The sequence below is a fragment of the Nyctibius grandis genome, chromosome 2, assembly GCF_013368605.1.
Source record: "Nyctibius grandis isolate bNycGra1 chromosome 2, bNycGra1.pri, whole genome shotgun sequence".
Classification (NCBI taxonomy): domain Eukaryota; kingdom Metazoa; phylum Chordata; class Aves; order Nyctibiiformes; family Nyctibiidae; genus Nyctibius; species Nyctibius grandis.
The window spans coordinates 92,277,158-92,302,604 of NC_090659.1; the positions used below are offsets into that span (position 1 = coordinate 92,277,158).

A 25,447-nucleotide genomic window follows, 5' to 3' on the forward strand; every position below is an offset into this window, starting at 1 on the left:
GTGTGTAATCTTTTTCCTGGGATACAACAGGGTGAAGAATTTGCCATTTCATTGACTGTTCTGTGCTAGATTATCATCACTTAAAAGAAGTGAATGCCCAAATCCTGGCCTGAATTGATTTGAACACAATTTCTAAACCCTGGTTCTTGTTATTATCTTTGTCTCTGGATTTTCCCACTCTGCATTTTCTTTCCATTAATGTCTTCATATAGTACACCCATGTTACTCTCAGGCTGACTTATCATGTTGGACGTGAACTGATCTGTCCCATTCCTGCCACAAAAAAAGTGTATATTTTGTTTTTCCTACAACATTCCTGGTGGTGTTTTTCTTCTGCTTTCTTGGTGCTAGTCCTAATCATTCTATTTTTGCTGAATTAGTTTTCAGGTTTTGAGAGGAATGTATCAGATCACTTTGAAATCATTTCATTTTTTGTTCTGAGCTTCTTCAGATGGTCAAGGTTGAAGTTCTCCTAAGATGAAGTAGTTTTAACATGTGAGATAATCTGGGGCAGAGGTAGCCACGAAATGTCTGTGATCACCTGGTGTGCAAAAGCTTTCTACATGTACATGGAAATGCTATAGCAAAGCATTCGGTAATGCCCAGACTTTCTTCCCTGGGGCACCAATTTCTGTCTGATGGGGCTGAAATTTGCAAAGTTTAACTTTCCCAGGCTAAAGCAGGCACTGGCATATTCACTCAGTCTACATGAAATAAATTCTGCCAGGAAAGTAAACTACGGCACCTGAGGTTTGCCCTCTGAAAAGCCTATCCTTCTTTATCACCTCCAGAGGCAGCCCCAGGGATAACTGGCCTCACAGAGCTACCAGTTCCTCTTTGTGAACATCTTCTCTTTTCCCTTAATTTTCTTTTCCTTCTTTTCCATTACCTGCCTTTGCCACCAACAATGAGATCAGCTACTAAACTTTGCTATCTGTCACAAGGTTTTATTGGTCCATCTGCTGGAGAATTCTAACAAATAAGTAATTTCAATTATTTTGGGAATTGCTGGGGGGTTTTTTTGTGAAAAAGAAAAGACGATGGTAAACTGATCTCCCCCATGGTCTCTCTAACTGAAGAAGACAAGAATGTCTGAACATGGCTTTCCCTTCCCTTGCAGTTTTCAGGTCGGCTGTAGATAAAGATGTCAGAGTTTTGTCTGAGGTTTTCAGAAACCTGAAGCAGGCAGGGGGTCCGTTTTAGCTGCTTGAAGCAAATAGCGTGGCTGTTGATCAGGTATTTCCATGGCCTATGGGTTAGAATAGCTATCTATATTAAAATTGTTATAAATAATAATAAACTATATAATATAGGTATATTTATAAGTAAATATACATTGAATTTAAGTTTAAATTTGTATTACTTCATTAACATGTTTATCAGAAGCTTACTAGAGCATTTTAAGGTGGATATAATTCAGTTTTGCTAGTAGCTTGAAGCATAAGTTGGGAACTCGTCACTGTGAATGCCATGCACACTTGTTCGTTTTAATTTGTGCTTGTCACTTGATCTGTTTCTGAGTTTTCTTCCCTGTATTTAGATGAAGAACTGTGGTGTGAGGGGAAGGACATTTGTCACAGAATAGCAACAGATTAAAATAATGCTTTTGAAATATTTTCAGGGCTGTAAAAGCTATGTCTTTGGTAATGTCATAATAGATCTAATTAGTGCTCTTACTTTTACTACTTCTGCACAGTTAAAACTGCACCAAGATCTCCAGATCGACATACAAGCCGAGGTATCCCTTCTCAGACAGGTTCTTTCTCTGCTTCAGCTTTGGCTGCAAGCAAGGAAAACCTCCCAGTGCTTAATACGAGGATTATCTGCCCAGGTAATTATGATTTTACAATCTCATCTCCCTTACACGAATATTGGTTTCTGTTTGCCTGCTTGCTGTCAAATAATGATTTTTATGTCATGCTGAATTTGTTTGAACCAACATACATATCTTTGCATTTCCTACTATATGATACAACACAAAGTAATGTAGAAGATTCCTGATCGTTCGGCACAACACCAGCTGTAGCAGAAGTGTTGCATTTGATTCTGGAGGATGAAAAATGAAATTCAGGATCTTAGAATCATGGAATCACAGAGTGGTTTGGGTTGGAAGGGACCTTAAAGACCATCTAGTCCAACCCTCTGCCATGTGCACAGACATCTTTTACTAGATCAGGTTGCCCAAAGACCCATCCAACATGACCTTGAACACTTCCAATCATGGGACATCCACAACTTCTCTGGGCAACCTGTTCCAGTGTCTGACCACCATCATCATAAAGAATTTCTTCCTTATGTCCAATCTAAATCTACCCTCTTTCAGTTTATAACTGTTGTCCCTTGTCCTGTCACTACATGCCCTTGTAAAAAGTCTCTCAGTCTTTCTTATAAGCCCCCTCTGTATTTTGAAAGGCCACAATAAGGTCTCCCTGGAGCCTTCACTTCTCCGGGCTGAACAACCCCAACTCTCTCAGCCTGTCTTCACAGGAGAGGTGCTCCAGCCCTCTGACAATTTTCATAACCCTCCTCTGGACTCGCTCCAACAGGTCCATGTCTTTCCTGTGCTGGGGACCCCAGAGCTGAATGCAGTACTCCAGGTGGGGTCTCACGAGAGCGGAGTAGAGGGGCAGAATCACCTCCTTCAATCTGCTGGCCACGCTTCTTTTTATGTAGCCCAGGATATGGTTGGCTCATGTCCAATTTTTTATCCACTTGTACCTGCAAGTCCTTCTATGGTTCATCCTAATCAGTGGAGGCTATGAAGGGACTGAGGGATAGAGCTGTGTAAAGTTCAACCCTTTGAATAAGAGATGTTTGTAGATACCTCTCAGGACATGGGTAGCTGAAACTACACAGAGCTGCTGTGCTCTAAAACCAATTGAAAAAAAATCTGTTCTTATCCAAATACAATTAATACTTGGGGGCACCAGTAGAACACTGTTTTAATTAACTTCATTAGTATAGTTAAAACATAATGGAACTGAACTTACATTTTTCTTTAGGTCAACTTAAGTGAAAGCTTTTAGAAAGTACTTTTCTTTGTTTACATACATTACACAGTGTTTCGCAGAGTGGCTTCGGTATTAGTCATGGTAAGCATGGCAAGACTGTGACCTTTCCACAAATTAAGTTAAACTGTGACTCTTCTAGTTGTAAAAAAGGTGAGGGTATTCCTTTGGAATATTTCCAAAGGAAAGGACCAAAGGAAAATCATGGACAGTTTGGAGGTGAAGATTAAACTAAATAAAAAGCTCTAGTAGTCTTTTTGGATGTTAGGTCACCCATTTGGTTGCTATGCCAGCCAGTGAGTGTTGGTCTGAAATCCTGAATTTTCTTTGTTTTTTTTTCTGGCTCAATGGTGGTACCTGAAGAGTCAGCCACCACACTGCAGCATAGCTGCCTTTCTGCTTAAGAGAGCCAGAGACCTGAAAAGATAACCAATATAGGTAAAAACTGAGATAGAAACACAATCATTCCCTATACGGATTTACTGAATATTTTGTCTCTCAGTATGTGGCTTATATTATGACAATATATGTTCCTCTGTTATCAAATAGAAATTGTTTTTTTGTTATTTTTGTCTGTTTTTTTTTTTTTAATCAGGTTTGAGGGCTGGTCTAGCTGCTTCTATTGCAGGAAGTTCAATTATTAGCAAAATGTTGCTAGCAAACATCGATCCATTTGGTGCTACGCCGTTTATTGACCCGGATCCAGATTCACTGTAAGAAATTTTTTTTTCCAAATTTACTGTTTTGCTTTAATTTACTTTTCTAAAGCTTTTTTTTTACTTTTTTATAATTTTTTTTTTCATTATGAAATTCTGCTTTGCTATCATTTGGCAGTAGACCTCAAGGTCTGAAAACAGGTTGAATTGTGCCATTTTAGTTATGAGTAGTGCAGAATTGTCTTGCAGCAGCAGAAAGAATAGCTGAGTTTTCTTGCCCACTGGTCTGAACACAATCTCAGGCACCAGCATGATGTTGAAGCAGGGTCTGGGCACTGTGTAGTGGAGGAAGAAGAGTGTCCCCCGAAGGACTGGAGCAGGGAGGTGGAAATTTTGTGTCCTAAGCTGTCTCTGCTTCTGGGTGTAGCATTGGCAGAGACTTAGAATCATAGAATCATAGAATGGTTTGGGTTGGAAGGGACCTTAAAGATCATCTAGTTCCAACCCCCCTGCCATGGGCAGGGACACCTTCCACTAGACCAGGTTGCTCAAAGCCTTACGGATAGTGTCTGGGTTATGGGCTGCTTCTCCCCTAAAACAAAGCACTGCTGTGCCTGCAGCATCAGCCAAACATCTTGCACCAGCATGCTTAAACACAGCCTGGGTGCTCAGCCCAGTGTGGTGCTGCAGTCTCAGAGCCGTTCCTGGAGCAGCTCTTTCCTTGTATCCCACTGTTATTTTGGGTATGGTGGAGATAGTGCTGCATGGGGGTGTGGTACAGTTTCTTCTGTGTCCTACGGCAAGTAACTTGCACTTGCAAAGGAGCTAGCAGCCAATCTGTCTCTTTGACTGCTGTTGGATTTCCTCGGGAGATTCAGAGGAAACATCTCTTGAGGTCTCGGTTGATGAATCTGTTCTGAGACCAACCACAATCTTGGTCAAAGCTCTGTGTGTCCAGGTACTGTACAAATGTGCACCTCATTATATCTTTTCTTCTAACAGGGAGGGATATTCAGAAAAATGTGTCATGAACAACTACTTTGGAATTGGCTTAGATGCAAAAATTTCACTAGAATTTAATAACAAGCGAGAAGAGCACCCTGAAAAGTGCAGGTAATGTAATTGTCAGTGACAGGGCCAAGATGTTGCCATTATTTTGTTTCCCTTATCTCTTTATTTGACTTTCTTAACATTTTCATCATCCTACAAATATAATAATGTGTGTATTTAAATGTGTGAATTTTGTTTTACCTGTTTTCAGAAGTCGGACGAAAAACATGATGTGGTATGGAGTTCTTGGCACAAAAGAGCTACTGCAGAGAACGTACAAGAACTTAGAACAAAAAGTTCAACTTGAGGTAAATTTTATTTATGGGCAGAATGAGTGTTTTTGCTTCTGTAATGTGTAGTGAAGAATTTGAGCTTCCTCTTGAAACCTTTTAGAGTTCTTGTGTTAACCCAAGCTGACCTCAAAGGCACTGTGTAAAAATGTGCTACTTAAGAGGTGGTTCCCCAGGTGATTTCTTGGAATAAAATGTCAGTACTTGAATATCCCAAAATACCTGGTATAATATTTCTTGTAATTACTGGGGTTTTTTTTTTCCAAAATTTTCTTGTCTAGATAATTATATAAAGGATAAGATTCTTTATGTTCACTGCATCAAAGGAGGAGATAAGGAGTCTTAATCCTTCAGGTTTATTTTAAACTATCTGAAAGCTTGATTACACATCTAGAGAGAGCATGCAGATGTCTTAGTCAAAAATTTCTGACAGAAGAGGAGAAATTCTGAATGTGCATCACAAGAAGCCCAGCTATACCAGTAGAGACTTTCTTTATATGTGTTTGAGACAGCCACACAAAAGAAGCAAGGTATTATCACAGCAACAACAAATGCTGTGTAAATTATCCAAAGATGGTTATTTTTTTCTTTTAAGTTCTAACGTCAAATCTAAGTCTTCTTCACAATACTGGGAACTTAAAGGAGATACAAATGATTACCAAATGCAAAAAAGGACTAGGGGATGGTTATAGTTGTTTTCACACAAAGAATATCTCGGCTAGATTTTGACCAAGAACTTTCTCTTTTTACTTCATTGTAACCATTTCATATGGAAGTTCATGACATTTATATGAAGATAACTTGTTAAGTTGAAAGAATAATTATAAGTTACTGGAACTCTTTCTCACTCCTCTGAGATTTAGGAAGATTTTATCTGGTAGCGGCAGATTGCTGTTATCTAAGGATTGAGTAATAATCAAGGAATTATGCAGTAGTTAGTGAATATAATGACAGGAAAGACCATTAAGTATGCTGCGGACAGAATTCTAATTTAAGGATCTTTTGAATAAGATTCAAATAAGATTCAATAAGGCATTCAAATCTGACATTTCCATAATTATTTTTGAATATTTCTGGAAGTAAACCAGCAAGTAGAAATTTCATATTTAGTGTTGCCTTGCATAATATTAGCCTTATGCTAAAACGTGTGATGAGGTGCATAGCATTGGAAAATTAAAATATCAATTTCAGGAATTGGAGGCAGACCTCTACTATAATACAAATGGCTGTGCAGCATCTATTAGTATCACAGCATATTTTGGATACTGTCACATTTTGATTAAAATGTTAAATTCTGTCTTGTTGCTGAGATCAAATCATAAAAAGAGAGCACTAAGCACATTCTGGAAATAATTTTGCATCTCTTTCTCCTCCTGATAAAATTGCTACAGATTTTCTTCTTATTTCCTGAGGATTTCTATTTAATTTATATAATTTTAAGATCCTTTTGTGGGACTGGTAACTTGCAGTAATCTAGCAATCTTCTTTAAAGGCAACTTCACCTGCAAATTCATGATCTCCAAAGTGACACCTGAATCCAGCATTTATGACCTTATATTTCCAACTTGCTTCAAATCCACGCTTGTGGCACTGCTGTGGGACTGTACTTTGGACTCCCAGTTGAATGGTTTGAGATCATTGGGCTCAACTTTGCAGGCAGTTGTACTGCTGTCAGTCAAGAGTGATTTCACTGATGTCTGTAAATTTACTCTTGGCCATAAGTAGGGTGAATTGACCTACGTCATCCCATGATCGTGTTGAGTAGGACTTGGAGTTGCTTATGGGTTTTGGAGGATAGGGCGGTGAGAAAGAAGGACTGAACAGTCGGTCATAGGAGTGACTGCTTACCTGCAAAATCAACAACTCCTAGCCATGGCGAGGGTAACAACTGTGGGGGCAGTCCTAGATTTGCCTTTGCACTTTCAGGAGGAGAGTGAAGGTACAGCAAGCCAAGCATACAATGCTAACAACACTTATATTTAACTACATGTTTGTGGCTGTGCCAGAAATATTCTTGGATTTTTTTTATTTGTTTTTTCCCCTCTCAATGGATTTGCCTAAATAACAAGTGTATTGCAATTTTGGGAATGCTGATATAGGGTGGAAGACTAGTTACTGAATGGGTAAATGAAGCTTTTTGTAATGTCCATGGTGATCTTACTGTGTGCACTCAGGGGAATAGCTTTTTTCATTGCAAAAAGATTTTTAATCCTTGATAGACAGAGCATGGTCTAAGTGCATGAGGAATTTCACAACAAGGGATGTGAAAATGTTTCTTTGAAGAGTCATGGAACACCTCTGCTGTAGATACTGCAGCATGTAGTATCACATGCTTTTCAGCTCTGCAAAATTGGGGCTGAGACTGCAGAGGAGAGGTTTGTATTAGAGGTGCTTCACAGCATGGAGGGAATAGGCTTGTGTCAAACCTGTTAATGACTCTGTCCTCCCCTGCCAGCTCTGTTGAAGCTTCATGTGTAAAAAACAGCTGATTACTTTTATCACATTATTTATGTACTGAATGAGCTTTTCTCCATTACAGTGTGATGGACAGTACATCCCCCTTCCAAGTCTGCAGGGCATAGCTGTGCTAAACATTCCCAGCTATGCTGGTGGGACTAATTTCTGGGGTGGAACCAAAGAAGATGATGTGAGTAACACTAAAGAGAAGTAACCTTCTGGGCGAAAACAGCAATAAATACCATAAACTGCTCTTCTCATTTAATTTTAATAGTAGTAGCGTATGGTTTGTATAGCAGCTTCTATTCAGGGAGGCTGTTTCAGTTCAAACTGTATTGTCTTGTTGATTTTTTAATTGAAAATATATCCCATGGTTTTTCACTGTCTATTGCCTTTTGTCGTGTCCTTTCCAGCAAAATGTTGATAATAAGGCTTAATGATTTTTTTTAAAAAATAGGATTTTTAGAAACTAATTTTATAAACAGAGACACAAATAGTATCTCTCTATATTGTTTTACAAACTCCTGTAAATAAGATTTCTCAAAGCATAGGTTCCTCTGCTGTATTCTAAATATATAATATATAATAAACAAGGTGGACAAGGATGATCACTCACAGTTTATACCTGAATTTTCCTCCTGCTCTTCAAACAGCTTTGGAATAAGGGATGGTGATTCAGAAAATGAGGACTGATGCATTTAGTGACTGATAATTTAGTGGGAGTAGTATTCAGTTTTTTAAATACCATTTTCAATGAGCTTCTAAAATATTTTAAGATAGCTTCTTTCCCTCTTCCTCACCTCTCCTAAGAAATGTTACACTACACGGATACCTAAATTTGTTACAACTTGGAGCAGTCTTACTGCTGCCATCCACTTCACGCACAGTGCAACAATTGTAATTACTAGCAGATTATCCTGATTCTGCATGTCCTGATTTAGTGTGTATGAGGTCTGTATCACCTAAACTGTAGTTGCACATTAGCTTGTGATTTTAATGTAGACAATACAGGACTTTTTTTTGCCAAAATGCTTTTGGTTTCTTGTGAGTTATTATCCTTTGCTGATATCTATACACACACATATATAGAAGTCACAAAAAATTTTTAAACATGTTTCAATGTCCTTCTCTTATTTTTGGTATATGTCAGAGGATGGCAGTTGTGTTTATATTTGGCTATGGATATCTAAAGTTTTTATACACTCCATGTTCATATTCATAACTTGAAAGCATCTCTAACGTCGGCTCAGCTCCTATTCAGGAGTTTATTTTTCTCCCTGGACTGCCTCACTGAGAGAGAAGATCTGTCCTAGCTGTCGTACTGGTATACAGCAAATGTGTGTGTCTTGGAGCACTTTTACTGATGTTCTTAGTCTTCTGGTGATCAGATGTGCCAGCAAAGTGACTTGTTTGTTCTGGACAGAGTTAGGAGCATAATTCACTGCTTCAGTGCAGTCTTGAGTGACAGATCATCAGAGGTGGTGATGGTGGTCTGAAGCACTGCTGGTTCTGCTTATCTGGACACAAAGAAGATGTTGCCTTGACAGCTGCAAATATTCCTCAAACGTTATCGGTGAGCCAAGCAGGGCAGCCGCATGCTGACTGACTTGAGCGGGGCTTGTTTAGGTGTGCTTTTTTGGTGTCCAGAAGACAAGCTGTAAACATGACCTGCAAGAGGAAAGGAGAGAATTGTTTCTTGAATGTTGATTTGTAGAGATTTGTTTGCCTTTATTAAAAAAAAAAGTATGGTTGGTTTTCAGTACAGATATGTTTTACTGGTGGAGAGACACAGAAGACTGGGTTGTGGTTTGCCCATCCTTTTGCTAGAATCAAAGCACAAAATAAATGAAATTTTACAGCTACTTTTTCTTAACCCATGCAGAACTGGTCCTGTAGATGTCAGTTATACTTGTTAAAGCTGCATCAAGCACTCTCCATACTTTTTACCTTGGAATAACAGAATCAGTCTTTGCTCTTTTCAAGACATTCACATCTCCATGTGAAAACCAGAAAAATTTCCATGGAAATTGGAGAAATTCAGATGGAGAAACCTTTTGCTTCAAAACAGTCTAGACCCAGTAAAATTGCACTTCCATTCTTTGACACTCATCTGCTCAAGACATACCTGTGCAACCCTGCCGTGCTCTGAAGGGAAGTGCCACCTGCACTAAACTATGACAACTGTGCTGTGCAGCCCTTTGCCTGAGAAGTCCCCCTCAGCCTTCTGGCCAAAGCTGCCACTCACTGCACTGGGGTGAAGGCTCTCGCTGGCTTGGTGGGCAGCAGGGACCAAAGTCCCTCACCCTGTTCCCTATCCTTTCCCTTCCTGAGCCTTTGCTGCAGACACTTAACCTGGATTGCACAGTCCTGGATCTGCACCCTCTTATTCTTCACTTCCAGGAAATCTTGTATCAGGGGACAGGATGCGACTAGTTGTAGCTTTTGAGCACCTTTCAGGGATTTACTCCGGTCTGGTCTCAGGTGCAGCTTACTCTGCTCAAGGTGCCAACTGAGGTAGTCTGAGTACCGCTCAGGTACTCTGTTTATCTCTCTGTCTGTTAAACTCTTACTGGAGTGATTTCTCCTGCTGATTTTTCGCCCTATTGCATATAAGCATGAAGTGGTCCAGCTTCAAGTGACCTTAGTATGGTATCTCCTGCCAGACCCAGTTGAACTCCAGCCTAAGACTTGTCCTGTGGCATGGCTGAATTCCTCTGCAGGACACCAGGTGGCAGTGGCACACGCGAGACTTCCTGTGCTTTGTTTATGGAAATTCATGCAAATTTAATGTCTTGGCTGGATATCAGGATGTTTGTTCCATACAGAAGCAGTTTTCATATTTACAGTGGGTAATTGTGTACAGCACAAACAAGATCCTCTTCAGTATGAAAGCTGTGTTTAACAAAGCTGAGCATGGACTCAGATGTTGGTTTCCAGAGAATTCAGAATATAAGAAGACAAGCACTTCTGAGAAAAAAGACCATTACTCCTCTTAACTTCAAGAACCTCTTAGATATTAAGTACATTAACCAAGCAGAGATATGAATTGGCCTTTCATCTTGCCTTGAAAAACATTTCTTAGTCTGCCCACTGAAGCATGCCATCCTTCCTATATAAGGATATGCCTTGCCATTCAGATATTTGAAATGCTGTTAGCATTGCTGTTTTAAAATAGTGTTTGCCTACTGCGGTATCTCACTCCTGTGGCTTTTGAGAGACAGTGTAGTTATTCTACAGTAAATAAGTTAGAGCATTTAAATGTTGAAAATGAATCTGTAAATCAGTGTTTCATTGAACGTGCAATATAAGTGCTAGATTTACCATCAAAAATGGAATATTTTCTTTTCCTTTCAGATATTTGGGGCTCCATCATTCGATGATAAAATCTTAGAAGTTGTTGCGGTATTTGGCAGCATGCAGATGGCAGTTTCAAGAGTCATCAAACTGCAGCACCACAGGATAGCTCAGGTTTGTTTCTTACTTGAAAGCACGCAACATGGTTGGCAGCAGTTTGGGATGCTGGCAAGTAGCGGTACTCTTGATGACCACCACCCTATACTATACATTAATAAAGTGCTGACGTTGTTTTAATTTTAACGGGTAACAAATTGTCTTCAATGATGAATGAAGTATAAAAGTGCTTCATCCTTGAGACAGTCCTGGAGGGAAGCCACAGCTCCTAGTAATCAACATATTTCAGGTGGCCCGTCAGTTTCATTAGTGTTTATTGCTCTGTAAAATAACATGTTTGTTCTTTTCCAGTGTCGGTCAGTAAAGATCACCATACTTGGTGATGAAGGAGTTCCAGTCCAAGTCGATGGAGAGGCATGGATCCAGCCCCCGGGAGTAATTAAGATCATACATAAAAACAGAGCTCAGATGCTAACACGAGACAGAGTATGTTGCAGAAAGTGTGTTATGAGATACCGGTACTAACATTGGTTTTTGTAATAATTTGTTTCAGTTTTAATGTGAACAAAACAGTGCTTACAAAAATGTTTCATAACTATATAACTTACATAATTACTTATAGTTATATAATTTCTAAAATAAGCCAGATAGAGAATTGTTCTTTTGTAGAGGTGACACAGCTCTTTGTTGGCTTTTATCAGTTTTATTAGTGCTATTCCTATATTCTTATTAATATATAGTAAGAAGAAGAATGGTCCCTTTCTCCCTTTCTCCCTTTCTCCCTTTCTCCCTTTCTCCCTTTCTCCCTTTCTCCCTTTCTCCCTTTCTCCCTTTCTCCCTTTCTCCCTTTCTCCCTTTCTCCCTTTCTCCCTTTCTCCCTTTCTCCCTTTCTCCCTTTCTCCCTTTCTCCCTCCCTTTCTCCCTCCCTTTCTCTCTCCCTTTCTCTCTCCCTTTCTTTCTCCCTTTCTTTCTCCCTTTCTTTCTCCCTTTCTTTTTCCCTTTCTTTTTCCCTTTCTCCCTTTTTCTTCCTTCCTTTTTCTTCCTTCCTTTTTCTTCCTCTTCTCCTCCTTCTTCTTCTCTAGGTGTATTATACACAATCACATATTGGAAGCTTTAGCACAGTTACATAAATAGCAAAATTCTATAATGTCCATTTTTCAGAATAACTTTCTGCAGATTTCTCTCTGTCCAAATAATCCTCCTTCTCTTCCATGACCCACTCTCAGACACAAGCAGAATCTAGTCAGAAAGCCACTGGAGAGTTCATGCTTCTCTAGGATTACTGTGTGAAAGGTGTAACTGCCCCACAGTTCTCTGTCTGCTAACTGCATGTTGAATTTAGGGTGGAGTTAATGGCATTTGAACTCTATTTTAGCAAATTTGTTACCTTTTCTCACTATTTTTTAGGTTTGAATCCTGTATTAGTTTCAGACTTGGATCTTGCTATCTGCACAAAATGTGCTTATATTATCAATGTCTTTCTGTTCTTATTTTTTTGGAAGACTGAGGATAATGGGGAGGAGATAGAGAGTGAGAGCTTTGGAAGTGACTACTTCTCTATATTAGGTTTAAAAAAATTAAATATAATGTTATTATTTATACAGCTTGTATTATTTATATAAAATTAAAATCAAATTTAGAAGTTGTTACATTAATTTTAACTAAATTTTATATAAATTAAAATTTGTATAAAATATAAAATTAAATTTCAAAATAAGTAAAAATACTCCAAGTGCTGTGAGCTGAATGTATAATTCATTTTGATTAGGCCTTTGAAAACACCCTGAAGTCTTGGGAAGACAAACAGAAGTACGATTCCTGTAAACCTGTCATTCGATCGCCCTTGTACCCTCAGCAGGCTGTTGAGTTGGCTACAGAAGAAGAAGTTGCACAGATCCAGCTGTGCTCACAAGCTGCAGAAGAACTTATTACCAGGTATAGTAAAATTAATAAGTTTGGATTGGCAACCTAGACACCAAGACTGAATTATTCACGCAAATGCATACATAGAAGTGTATATTTTTATTGGGTTTTGATTAATGTTTAATTGCCACTCTATCAGTTATTTTATTTTTTAAATTTAATTTAATTTTATATTATTTGATTTTATTTTTAAGGCTCAACTTGTTTATGTATGTTTTTCTTACGTATTTCTTTAAGTTTATTTTTGTGTGTTTATGTATTTTTTTTCTTGTGAAAACTGACTTTCTGAAGGAGCAGTGGAAATGGAAAACTGGAAATCTTCTTTGCAGAGAGGCTTTTGATTGAAACCTTATTTTATGCAAGATCAAAAATGTATTTATTGAAAAAATAACCTTAGAAGTCAACTTTAGAAGTCAACAGTGTGCATGTATCCATCTGACCTTATTTCTCCTTAAAGCTGTGTTACTCACAATTTCAAAAAGATGAGCACTTTTCAGTAAACCTGAAAATTTTCTTAAAATATTGTACAAGTAAACAGTTAACCCACCAACATTCAAGGAGCCCAAATTGCCAGATAAAATCTTCATACCTTTCTTTTTGCATTCATCCACTCATTCATTGTTATTGCAGCTGTGTACTTCATTCCTAATGCTCAAAATCCTCATCTCTGTGCCCCTGGACACTTCAGTAAGTTATATGGGTTGAGATGACAGTGAGCTGATGATATAAAACTGATCCCATAGCCTTGCTTGTTTTCAAGAACTACTTTCTTCCTGAGATGCAAGTATTTTAATAAAGAAGACACTTCAATTTCACAGGAAAAAAAAAAAAATTTTTTTTTTTAAAGAAAAGTTTTTTTTTTTAAATCAGAACATTTTGTAAAGCTGCTATTCAGTTCATCATGATAACAACTTAAACATCAAAATCAAGTCTTGGAGTATGTGTTGAGTTGCACTGATAATATAAGAAAGGAATTGAAGAACTACATATTCTTTTTATACTGTACTGGTGACTTAAGTAGACAGAGAAGAACAATTTAGGTTATAAATTACCCAAAGTAAAGTTTAGCCAAGACAGCTTAAAAACTTCACTGTTCTAGAGATGGTGCTGAGGTTGTAATTGCAGCTGGACCTCCCAGAATGTCAAATGATTGCAGCCAATTTTAGTGTCACATCTGAAGGATATGCCTTGTGAAATAGGTGTAATGGTTTTTAAGATACTTCAAGTAAGTTATCTCAGTGTGCTAGAGTTTTCCTCTATAGTTTCTTCGAATTAATAGCCCCAGCATTTTTTGGCACAATTTTTGTGTAGCATTTCTATTTTAAAACAAATAAATGTGTCTCAGTAATTCATAGCAGAATAAATAATAATCTGTGTTATGGATATAATTTATATGAGGTGCTGTATTGCTTGAAGAGATACTTCTATTTCAACTTTGGTTATAAAGAACTATTTTTTTTTTGAAGTGTTTTGTGAAACATATCTTTGTGGATTTTCTCATCTGATAAAGTTGTGTACTCTTAAGAATTATTCTTTAAAGGAAGTAAGAAATATTTTTCTCTTTTTTTATGTTTTTGTAGGATCTGTGAAGCAGCAAAAATACATGGCCTCTTGGAGCAGGAGCTTGCTCATGCTGTTAATGCATGTTCACATGCATTAAATAAAGCCAACCCAAGGTTTCCTGAGGTAAAAGAAGAACAGAGATTTATGTATAAGTAAATAAGCTATAATATCTGTGTGCATAAGCTTGTGATGCGGGAGCTGTATTGTACTCCCTGTCCCCATATTAAAACAAGTTGGATGATAATTCTTGAAGTTTTTGATAAACAAAACTTCTAAATATACATACACATGCTCAGGTTTAAATGAAATTGCTTAACAGATGAATGGAGGCTGTATCTTCTCCCCTTTTTTTCCACTTTTTCTAAGGTGAAAGTAAAGGGAAGGTTACTTCTGATTCTGAAAGTGCTGCTCTGTATAGCAGCAGGGAGTCTCAGCTCTTTGCATGCATAGGGAAACACCCCATAGCTGATGAATTTGGTAGAGATCATGCTCAGTGATTCTGAAATTTATTAATAATACCAGGAATGTGAGTTACCTGGTATTAATAATACCAGGAAAAGGAGAACTGCTTTTTTACAGAAGAATATTAAAGAGGAGAGTCCCCTCCTGATATTAGAGCGATATGATATCTGAGAAGGCGGAAGATGCAGTTTCTGCATTCATCAGTGTCCTCCCCAGCTGATACTCTCTTTTGTGAATGTTGACATTAGGAAGGGACATTAATGACACTTAAAATGCAGACCTTCTGGGTGTTGTTGCAGGGGGGGACTGAGCAGTCAAAAGGGAGATAGGGAGTTTGGATTAGGGGCACGGTAAGAGTGTCTGTTGCCTTTTGGAAGCAGTCAAGAATTTGCTCCATCTGCAGTGGAGGTCCACAGCCAGCGGTGCTCATCCTGAAGTGCTGCAGCAGTGCTTATTAAATCAAGTGGGGTGGTGTACTAATGTAGCTCTGAGCATGGATAAACCAAACTCAGGTCAGCAAACAGCAAAAACAATAGGCAAAGTAAGCTCACACCTACTTGCAGACAACTCTGTAGGCATGTCCCCAGACACAGAGTGGAGGCATGACAAAGGCTGAAGAAATGCTGTTACTCCATACAGGTCAATTCTTGTGGATGCATTCATAGAAATTTTCATGCTTAATTATTATCCAGGTGCTATGCAGAGAATGCAAATGGGGTGAGGGGAAATGAGTTTCCTGGTTTCTCTCTTCCCGTTAGACAATCTGGGTGTTTTCAGGGATTGGACCCAAAAAAGATTAATTGGGAGGAAACTGTATATCTAACTTGAATTTATGTATGGTAAATATATTAGTTAACCTTTCCTTCTTAAAATATGGCTAGCAGCTTACTTCTGCTAAGGATAAGGTGAACAATTCAGGTCAACAGTCATTGTTAAATGAGGCCCACAACTTTTCTGCTGGCCTTCGTTATCCATAAAAATTGTGGATTCATCTCACAGGTGGCTGGTCCCTTGATGATCTTCAAGATTGTATAACGTCATATTAAATGAAGTTGGGGAAAAGACAGTAAATAGATACTACACTTTTGTTGTCTATTCTCAGTGCTGAAGAAGTTGTCAGCATAGAGGTAAACTGATGTATTTCTCCTAGGAGAAGATGCTTAAGATCTGTGCTGTAAGTCCAAAGTATTTATTCTCATTCTGACTTGCATTACTTCAAATAATTATGCTTCTTATTCCCCAGAGCCTTACCAGAAACACTGCCATGGAGATATCTGTCAATGTGAAGGCCCTACATAATGAAACTGAATCTCTGCTAGTAGGAAGAGTTCCTTTGGTAAGGTCACAAAATACGTGGTTTTGTTCCCTCATTCAGATTATCTGTGATTTGTTCTTTGGTGATTTTTTTAAATCAGCTCAGTATTTATGGCACGCTACAAGAAGCTCTGTAAGGCCAATTAGAGGATATTACACTGCACTTGTGGTTTGTATTGGAATGAGTTATGAATTCTTGTCCTAGGTTGGCATCCATCTTACCTCACTTCAGATATCTAAAAGGTCATTGCCTGGGCTCTTCTTTTTAGTAGACAGTGGAGAGAAATAAGTATCCCTGTTGAGGTTGATTCACACTCAACTGTCTTGGAGGCCTATCTTAGAAAAAGTTAAATCATCATCTGGAGATTTAGCATTTAAGAGAACTTCTGGAGTTCTATTATGTGACTATCTTCACAGTTTAAAGCAAACCTGGAGTGAGACGTGTTCAGACCTTCTACAGATCTAATCTGGGCAAGTAAATCTCACCCTTGTTCTAGTACCTGGCAGGAATTCTTTTATAACCTTTAACTGGTAAGTGTTCAGTAGACCTCTGATGTTACTTGCAGACTTTGCATCTTCTTCTTTGGCTAGTGTTTCTGTGCCTAAAATGACGAAGACTGCTCAAGAATTGTTGTGCCTGGATGTATAATTAGAAAATTTCTGTATGTGACATTGTGAAGAGAAGAAAGATGTCAGGTCTTCTGTGCTGGTCCAGTTTTACATTAAGAAGATAGTACACACAGTTACATTTTCTTTGGATTCAAAAGCAAATTTATTACTTACTGTTTATTTAAGTGTTATAATTAAAAATGGATATCAATAGGAATGTTTTCATTTAGCTGAGGTAGGGTATGAAACTTACTAGTGCAGGTTCAAATACTTTTTTACACAAGTGATAAATGGTACGAGTCTATTCTACAGTAACCAAAAGTTAATATGCTCTAAAGGCTAGTAACCATTTAAGTTCTAGAAATAGTCAAAGATAAGGTTCATATGATCTATTTTATGAGTTTTTAGAAGGGAAAGTTATTCATTGGATGTTTTTGTCCAAGAAAAGGGAAAAATATCTGCTGTTTTTTTCAAATTGCTATTACTAATCCCTCATATTTCAGGTTGAATGGGGAATCAAAATAGAGAAATTTGTTTAAATTTTAAAATAGTTTAGGAAGAGGAATTAGACGAAAAGGTTTAAGTTGGTAATGCCATACTAGGACTAGTGTACTTTATCGAGGCAGTCTGGAAATAACGTTATTATGGAAACCTTCCCATTGAAACATTACCTTTTCTATAGCCAGTTGTGATCTCATTGTGTTGTCGCACTGGTCCCTTGTTCAGGCTCCAAAGCTTAATTTGATTCATTTGTCCATTTCTGATTTTTACATATTGTACTTTGCTTCTCATTATGGTCTGGGCAAATGTCTTCATGAGTCAACATCAAACCCGCCTTTTAATAAAAAGGCCTTTTGGAAGACACCAAGATAATCTTCCAGAGATGTCCATTACACTTATTTGACGTTGTGCTTGTTTAGAACAGTATTTCACAGTCACATTAACAAGGCACCTTGGTTAACCTTATTGCCATGTATTTTATAAATGCTGAAGCTGAACATATGTTGGTTCCTCACTCTATTTCAATAGAGACAGATGAAATGTAAGGTGTTGCTTGTTGCATCCGCTGCTGCTATCATACACTGTTCTCCAAATTACCTTTCTCCTCTGAAAAAGATGGACCTTCTTTCTTTAATATCTTCCTCTCTTGTTTTTTTTTACCTCTTCAATTCTCCCTCACCCCTCTCTTTTGTGAAGAAAGCTCCTGATAGCAGTAAATTGATGTCTTTGTTTGCATATAGTACTTGATAAGCTTTTTCTTTGGCTTTGCCATTTACCAGCTCTTGAGTCTTTCTGTGATGCCTCCTGAAGGAGGCAAAAGAAATGTAAATACATATACAAGGAGACTCTGATTCCTGCTGCCTTCTGTAAGATATGATTAAAAAAGTTCATACAACAGTATTAGCTAGGTGACATCAAATGGTGAGTAAGCTATAAATACCATTTGTAGTGAAATGATAAGATGGGACAATGAAGCTGATTTGTGGAATCTCACAGATGGTTATGGCTGGAATACACTTCGGAAAAAAGAAAAAATGTACTTTTAGAAAATATCTAGACAAAACATGACTATTTCAGTTTTTGCTTTTTTAAAAGCATTTCCAGTCTGGAACAGAGCACAATTTTCCAATGTATTAAGGGAGAAGTATGACAGAATGTTTCATTTCAATTGAATGAAATTATCTGAGTTCACTAGAATCAAGTATTTTTATATTAAAAATTTCATTTAGGAAAGACGGAAAAAACCCTTAATTTTCACTGTTTCATTCGTAGTGTTAATTTTCACTTTGGAAATAAGCAGCTTTTCCTAGATGGTCTAGGAGGAGAGTTTACCCTAAATTACTGACTCCTCCTTTACCAGAATTGCACTATGGTTTTGGGTTTATTTCAGGAGCAATATTGCCAATGCATACACTTCCTCACCATCACATGAGAGGTTTTTTTGTCCCCAAGAAAAATGTTTTCCTTTGAGAATCAAGCAAAGACAAGCACTTGTTGCAAAGGAGAGAACTCTTTGCTTCATTCATTTTTATAAAATAGGTGACTTAAATAATTTCCAAAAAATGAAAACATGAGAAAAGTTGTAACTTCTTCAAAGACAAGTGGGTCTTCCACTGTCCTCCAAATTAACTGAACTATTCAAATGGAAAAAAAAAGGGAAGGCAAAAGAAAGATCAGAGTCTGCTTATGGGCACTGAATTCTTTGAGCTTTAGAAGAGAAAAGAACATGATAGCAAGAGGGAGCTTATATTTCCAGCATTACTTTACTAAACAGCAATATCTTATTAGAGATGGTGTCTCTTTTGAAAGGTGATAACATCTGCAAACTGTTGAACAAAAGGAAAGAAGGTTTTGTTAGGTAGGATAAATTAATGGGGGCTTGTAATTTATCACCAAACCCCAACAACGTCAAAATCTTTTTCCAGCACTAGAGATCAAAGATTCTCTTACAACTCCTTTTTAAAAATGCATTCACTAGGATATAACTTAATTAGACTCTTTCAAAAGGATATTCTGCACTGCTTTGGGATTACCTTTACTTCAAAGAGAGAAACAGATGTTTAGATTGCTTTATTAGTGATTCCAAGCCACTCGTTCCAGGATTAAACCTCAAAATGGTGTTTCAGCAACCCCTGACAAGCCCAAAACAGCTTTGCCAGGGATCAGCTGCCTGTCTTACCTCTTCCTCACAAGTTTGACTCACACAACAGCTGCAGAATAGTTTTCAGACCGAGGTTTGAAGGAAAACTGGTACCTCCATGCGGTTTTCAAAGTGTTGATAGAGCCAAATTCCCATAGGTCAGCAAGTCCCAAGCTTTTTACACTGCTACCACTTTCTTTTCCTCTTTGGCCTTACTGATGTCTTTGGCTTTGTCTCTCATCTGGGGCTGCAGTCGGGTCCCTCTTCTATGCCTGGTCCCCGTTCTTCCCACCCTCAGCCAGCAGCAGTGGCTAGCACTCGGTGTCTCACCTATTTAGAATGGGTAGGGCAGGTATCGTATCACCACTGGAAGACCTCTGGGAATGGAGCATCTTTGATAAGATCCATTTCCTCTTACTTGACCATGAGAGAGTAATCTATCATATGAACACATTTGCAAATAATAACTCAGGCTTACTACCATCTATTCAACTTTTTTACACCACTTTTCATAAAAAGATTTTCCAGGCTTTTGTTCTGGTCAGGTTTTATTTCCCTTGTGCTGGTAGTTTCCATTTCTAGCGTGTTCTAGTACTAGTGTTATCAGATAACTCTTGCTCTGTGAGGACTCGGGACTGTGATGAATGATGGCAGAGGTCCAGCTGGTCTGCACCAAAAGTCTCAGCTGTCTCAGTCATCCCTTTGTGGTTGGGACCATACTAAATGTAGTGTCAGGGTGGTCTGACCCATCTCTGAAGGAAAACGTAATTTGCTAAGATTGTTTTCACCATTCCTTTATGCTCACCATGAAGTAGTCATCTGTTTGCGTGTGGTAAACAACATATCTAGAATTCAATGTTATATATTAACAAAACTAAAAATACTGTTTTTCTGGCCTGTTTATTAATAGCAGTTAGAAGCTCCCCATGAAGAGCTGTTGTCTGATGCTTTGCACTGCGTGGAAATAGAGTTGAGAAAACTTGCTGAGATACCTTGGCTTTATTATGTTTTTCAACCAAATGACGATGAGGTGAGTTTGGTTTGAAGACTTCCTGTTTCTAATGGAACTTAATTTTCTTTCGATAGGGAAGAGTACATTAGAATCCCTCATGATCTGGAGAGGCAATTTCAGTAGTGATGCTGGATCCTTTCTGTCTGCTGTGAACAAGCTTCTAAACTTAGGGCTTTTTTTTGTGGTTTGTTCCCTTTTGTGAATGTAAAGGTTTTGAATGGTTATTTAATAAATGAAACAGGTACAGAGTTAAATCCTGATATTATTCTTTACAGGAGTAAAATTTGGTCTTAGTTTTTGAGATTACCATCTCAAGCATGTAATTTAACTGTTGTTTTCTGTTAATTAAAGGTAACTGTCTCTTCTTCCATGCAGGATCCCCCTCTGGATTATGCTAAAAGAAACAACAGAAGTACAGTGTTTCGCATAGTGCCAAAGTTTAAAAAAGAAAAAGTTCAGAAGCATAAGACCAGCCCCCAGCCTGGTATGTGTTTTGAAATTACAAAGAAAGTAGTAGCATTTGGGGAAAATGTGATTTTATGGGGTTTTTTGGTAAGAGCTGACATGATGCACTCTACCTAAGAGTCAAGTCAAAGTGAAAAGCAATTGAGCTAACTGGAATCTTCATTAGGATGAAGATTTCTTTCAAAGCGTTTAGAAAGCATTCAGTAGGACCCCAAGACTTCCAAGTGAACCAAAGAACTACTGCAAAAATATTTCGATAGTTTTATCATGCGACAGGACCTGTGTCTGCGGGTGGTTCCATTTGATTAACTCATAGCAATACGAGTTGTAGGTAAACGCATTGTTTCCCTGTGAAGCTCCAATTCAGGTGTTTCAGGATAGTTTCAGAAGGTGCACAGTAGCTTTTATCACACTGGTTTAATTAACCCGTTTTTCTTAAATTTCAGATGGGTTTTAAGTTCAGCAAGTGAGACAAATCAAACAAAAAGCCAGGATAGTCAATACTGATTTTTTAATTAGAAGTTGAACAAACTCCACTCTCCTCTCCTCCCTTATCCATGAACTTACTTCCTTAAGATTATGTCCAGGGGTTAATCAGTGATCAGATGGTCCTAAAACTCTTTCTACATCTTTCTTTTTTTAATGGACAGTTGGTAATAATCTGCAAAATCTTGCAGTTGTTGATCAGACTTTAGTTTTCAGATTAGACTTCATATTTCACTTCATTGTAAAACTGAGCAGCATTGAATGAAGTTGCAAAATTATACCAATAAGTAGCATAACTATTTTTTTTCAATAAATGTGGTCTTATTAGGACTAATGTGGGCAACTAACCTTAGAGAACAATGTTTTACAGAGAGCTTCTTAATGGCCTGTGTAACACAGTAGCTTAAACAATACTTGTCGCATTAATTAAAAATACTAGAATCTGTTAATTAAAACTGGACTTGCTTGCTGCCATTGCTATATTTGAGGTATGGTTGTTATTTTAATTTTACATGTTAATTAGTTTTTGAAGGCTTCTTCTCTCCCTGGATGACTACTAATAAATTAATGGTACAAAGCAGAACAACATTAGACTTTGCGTCACTGATCCTAAGATGGTTTAAACGTGAATTTGTTGGGACATGGGATTTTAAAGGCTTTACTGAAGAAACTGGAGTAAAGCTGAAAGCATGGCTGCAAAGCAAAGAGCCCCAACTTTGTTTAGATACTTTCTCAAGTTAACTGCTAACCTGTAACCTGCATGTAAAAAGGAAATTGTCAGTTTTTGTGGAAATGACACCTCTAACCTTTCCCTTTGCTAGCACGGCAATTCTACTCTGTTTTCCACTCTCTTTGGCCTAATCTTTGCTTGTGATGCATTTGAGCATGTAGAAATTAAGGGGGTTTTGCTCTTAACTTTGGTAGTTCAAAAATGGGGCACAGATGAAGTTGCTGCTTGGCTGGATCTGCTCAGTTTGGGAGAGTACAAAGAAATCTTCATCAGCCATGACATCCGAGGCTCTGAGCTTTTACATCTGGAAAGGCGAGATCTTAAGGTATTTCCTTTGTGCTACTTTTCTGCTATTGACCATTTTCTTTGACAAAACAACAACCAACTTTTCTTCTTTCCCTGCACTTGTTATGTGCTTGTAGCTTGGCTTACACTGTGCAAATATGCAATAAACTAATACGCGCTGTTGTTTGGCCTGAATTTCTGAAGTGCTGACTTGTACTCGCAACCAAGAATATCTGTATTATCCAAAATTTAGGTTTTTTGCACTTTATGTAGAATGATAGCATTATGGTTTATATCAGAAGGCACAGGAAAAGCATGTTTTATATCTTACTGACATCAGTGTAATATAACGTTATCTTCAAGAGTTCACAGTTTCCATTAAACAGGATCAGTATGGATCAGTTGAAGGTGGTGATAATAATTTTGAATCTATCATCTACTGCAAGGTCAGCAGCTACGAGCAGCTGACCTGCCTCAGGTGATTTATTGTATATATATTGGATATAGTGAGTGTGAGAGAGAGAAGCAGCTTAATAAATTGCGGCATTGGACTTATATGGCATTGGTGTTTGTGTGTCAAAATAGACCTTCGCAATAGGTTTTCTCATCCCTCACCAACTTCTGCCTGATTTTAGCTGTATAGATTTAAAAAAGAGCACTTTCTTTTGACTCCCAAATTGTAAAACATTCTTCTTCTGAGGTCAGATTGATAAGTTTTGCAGGGGGAAATGTTACCTAGCAGTCTGAGGCTGTTATTTGAGCTTGCTGGTCTTTTTCAAGAATGACTTAAGTGCATCCATTATATGTAATAGAGGCAATATCTTTGGGGATTCATTCCATTACTTTTTCCGGGAACTCAGTAGTAATGAGTTCTGAGTTCTTGATAATGTGTTTTGCAATTGCTTTTAGCACATAAGAGAGGAAACAGGATATTGGATAAATCACAAACATTTACATTTAGAGTGCAAGTCATTGCTCTAGCCACAGTGCAGTAGTCTCCAGATAGAGGCAATACTTTTATACAAATGTGCCATTTTTTGTAAAGTTTCTTATATAGTATGAAATCCTGATGCTATAAGGTAGTGCTTATATTGTGTGACTGTTACAGTAGAATGCAGCTGCTGAAGATAGCTGTGTTGGAGATGATCTGTTTGACTGTTGTGTATTATTTTACCCTCTGGTATTAGATAACCTAAGCTTCTTTCCATGGAAGTTAAATTCCTTTCTTTCAGGATAGTTCCTGACATGGAGGGACAGTTTCAGGACAGTCCCTCCCTGCAAAAATTTAGAAATAGAAAACTATCCAAGCAATCCTCTGCAATGTTTCAGTGATGGATGTTTCAAGTCCCTGTTCTGAATGGGCACTGAACAAATTTAAAACTTAACTGGGAAACTCAGCATCACACAATGCATAGGTTTGCTAAAACATTACAAAATCTTATAAAAAAATCAAGATGTCAAATTTGTTGGAATAACTGATGGTGGGTAAGACCAGTGTTAAACTAGACGTGGCTTCTGCCCATGCCTCATTTCTGATAGGTACCAATTTGACTACATGCCCAGAAGACTGGCACTTCAACCAAGTAAATATCTGCAGCACGATGATCATCAACCTGTTATCCCTGTTGCTAAGACTCATGCTGATTCAGCATAAATAAAACCCCATCACAAAGGCCTATGCCCTGAAATATCTAAAAGCTTGTCTTGAGACAGATTTTTACTGTCCCCTTTATCTAGTGATGCCTGGAAGCACATATGAGGTTTTAAATTGCTCAGCATAGCTGGACAAGGAGTTGCTCTACGCAAGCTGCCAAGGGTATATGCTGTGGTAGCAGCAATCTTGCTCTAGAATCGCCCCCTCTACTCGTTAGTAGATGCTGAGAGCTTGCAAAGCAATGCTATTTGTAAGGTAGGCCAGGCTGTTGTCCAAGCATGGCTTGCGCTCTATGTAGCAACACTGAACTTAAATAGCTGAGTTTAGCACTCATCCTGTTCATTACATACCAGGCATGATCTCTGCAGGGAGCCAATTAGAAGTGGCTCAGGGAGCCTGCAGTTTTCTGACCAGTGACCTGAATTGGTGTCAAGACGTGTAATGTGGTACCTAGGAAATGAGGAACACATCACAAGCTGCCCTGTTAATTTTTCCTCCCTTTGGCTACCAACGTGTGCAGATGAGTCTTCAGTGCTCTTGTGAGCTATGATCTGTCTACAGCCTCTCCTCCAGTGCAAGGGTTGTGCTTCCTGCCAAGCTAAATGGGCTCACCATTGATTCACAAGCTCTTAAGTCATGTGCAATAGGTTTACCTCTATTACCTCTCATGTCTACAACAGAAAAAATCATTGCCTGTTTTAGCTGAATCCTCTGGCTCCACCTTTCTTTCTGTGGTCAAAAGCAGAGATAAAAAGCAGTACAGAAAAGGATTTGATGAAACTCTCTTCCTTTGCACGCATAACTGAAATAGGTCAATACGTTGACTGAAGAATTGGACACCTCTAATTATATTTCTATGTAGTTTGTGGATCCCATTCACAGTTAGCTCTGTGTGGCAACTGGCAAATGGAGAACACCTCCAAGAGGAACCAGATACCTCTCTCCATCCAGCCCCTGCAGTAATACCCTTTCTTCAGCCTCCTATGCCTCATTTTACTTAGGGGAATCTTAGGCTTTTACACCCATGTAATTTTCTTTCGCTTGAGGAAGGGCTGGGCAGTGATTTGCGAACTATGCTGTAGAAACTGTAGAAAGTAAGTTATTACTTTCTTTTCAATCTTATTTTACAAGCAAATTCATTGAAAACTAGACTCATTTTTCTGAAATAAATGCTGGCATTACAGAATCAAAGAATGGTTAGGGTTGGAAGGGACCTCTGGAGATTATCTAGTCCAACCCACTGCCAAAGCAGGTTCACCTACAGCACGTTGCACAGGGTCATGTCCAGGCGGGTTTTGAATATCTCCAGAGAAGGAGACTCTACAACCTCCCTGGGCAGCCTGTTCCAGTGCTCTGTCACCCTCAAAGTAAAGAAGTTTTTCCTCATATTCAGATGGAAGATAATGATGTTCCTGTGCACGCAACTTAGTA

At 38.2% G+C, this 25,447-nt stretch overlaps 1 protein-coding gene across 1 annotated transcript in view; it reads left to right on the forward strand.

Annotated features, from left to right (window-relative positions):
• The window catches only part of DGKH (diacylglycerol kinase eta), a 172,970-nt gene that overhangs the window by 143,100 nt on the left and 4,423 nt on the right, over window positions 1-25,447 (forward strand). The window contains 13 exon segments of the mRNA XM_068418755.1: window positions 1,697-1,831; window positions 3,604-3,721; window positions 4,667-4,777; window positions 4,926-5,022; window positions 7,544-7,651; window positions 10,816-10,929; window positions 11,224-11,358; window positions 12,641-12,807; window positions 14,376-14,481; window positions 16,064-16,156; window positions 20,295-20,414; window positions 20,772-20,880; window positions 22,272-22,402. Of these exon segments, the coding sequence (XP_068274856.1) occupies window positions 1,697-1,831; window positions 3,604-3,721; window positions 4,667-4,777; window positions 4,926-5,022; window positions 7,544-7,651; window positions 10,816-10,929; window positions 11,224-11,358; window positions 12,641-12,807; window positions 14,376-14,481; window positions 16,064-16,156; window positions 20,295-20,414; window positions 20,772-20,880; window positions 22,272-22,402 (1,544 nt within the window).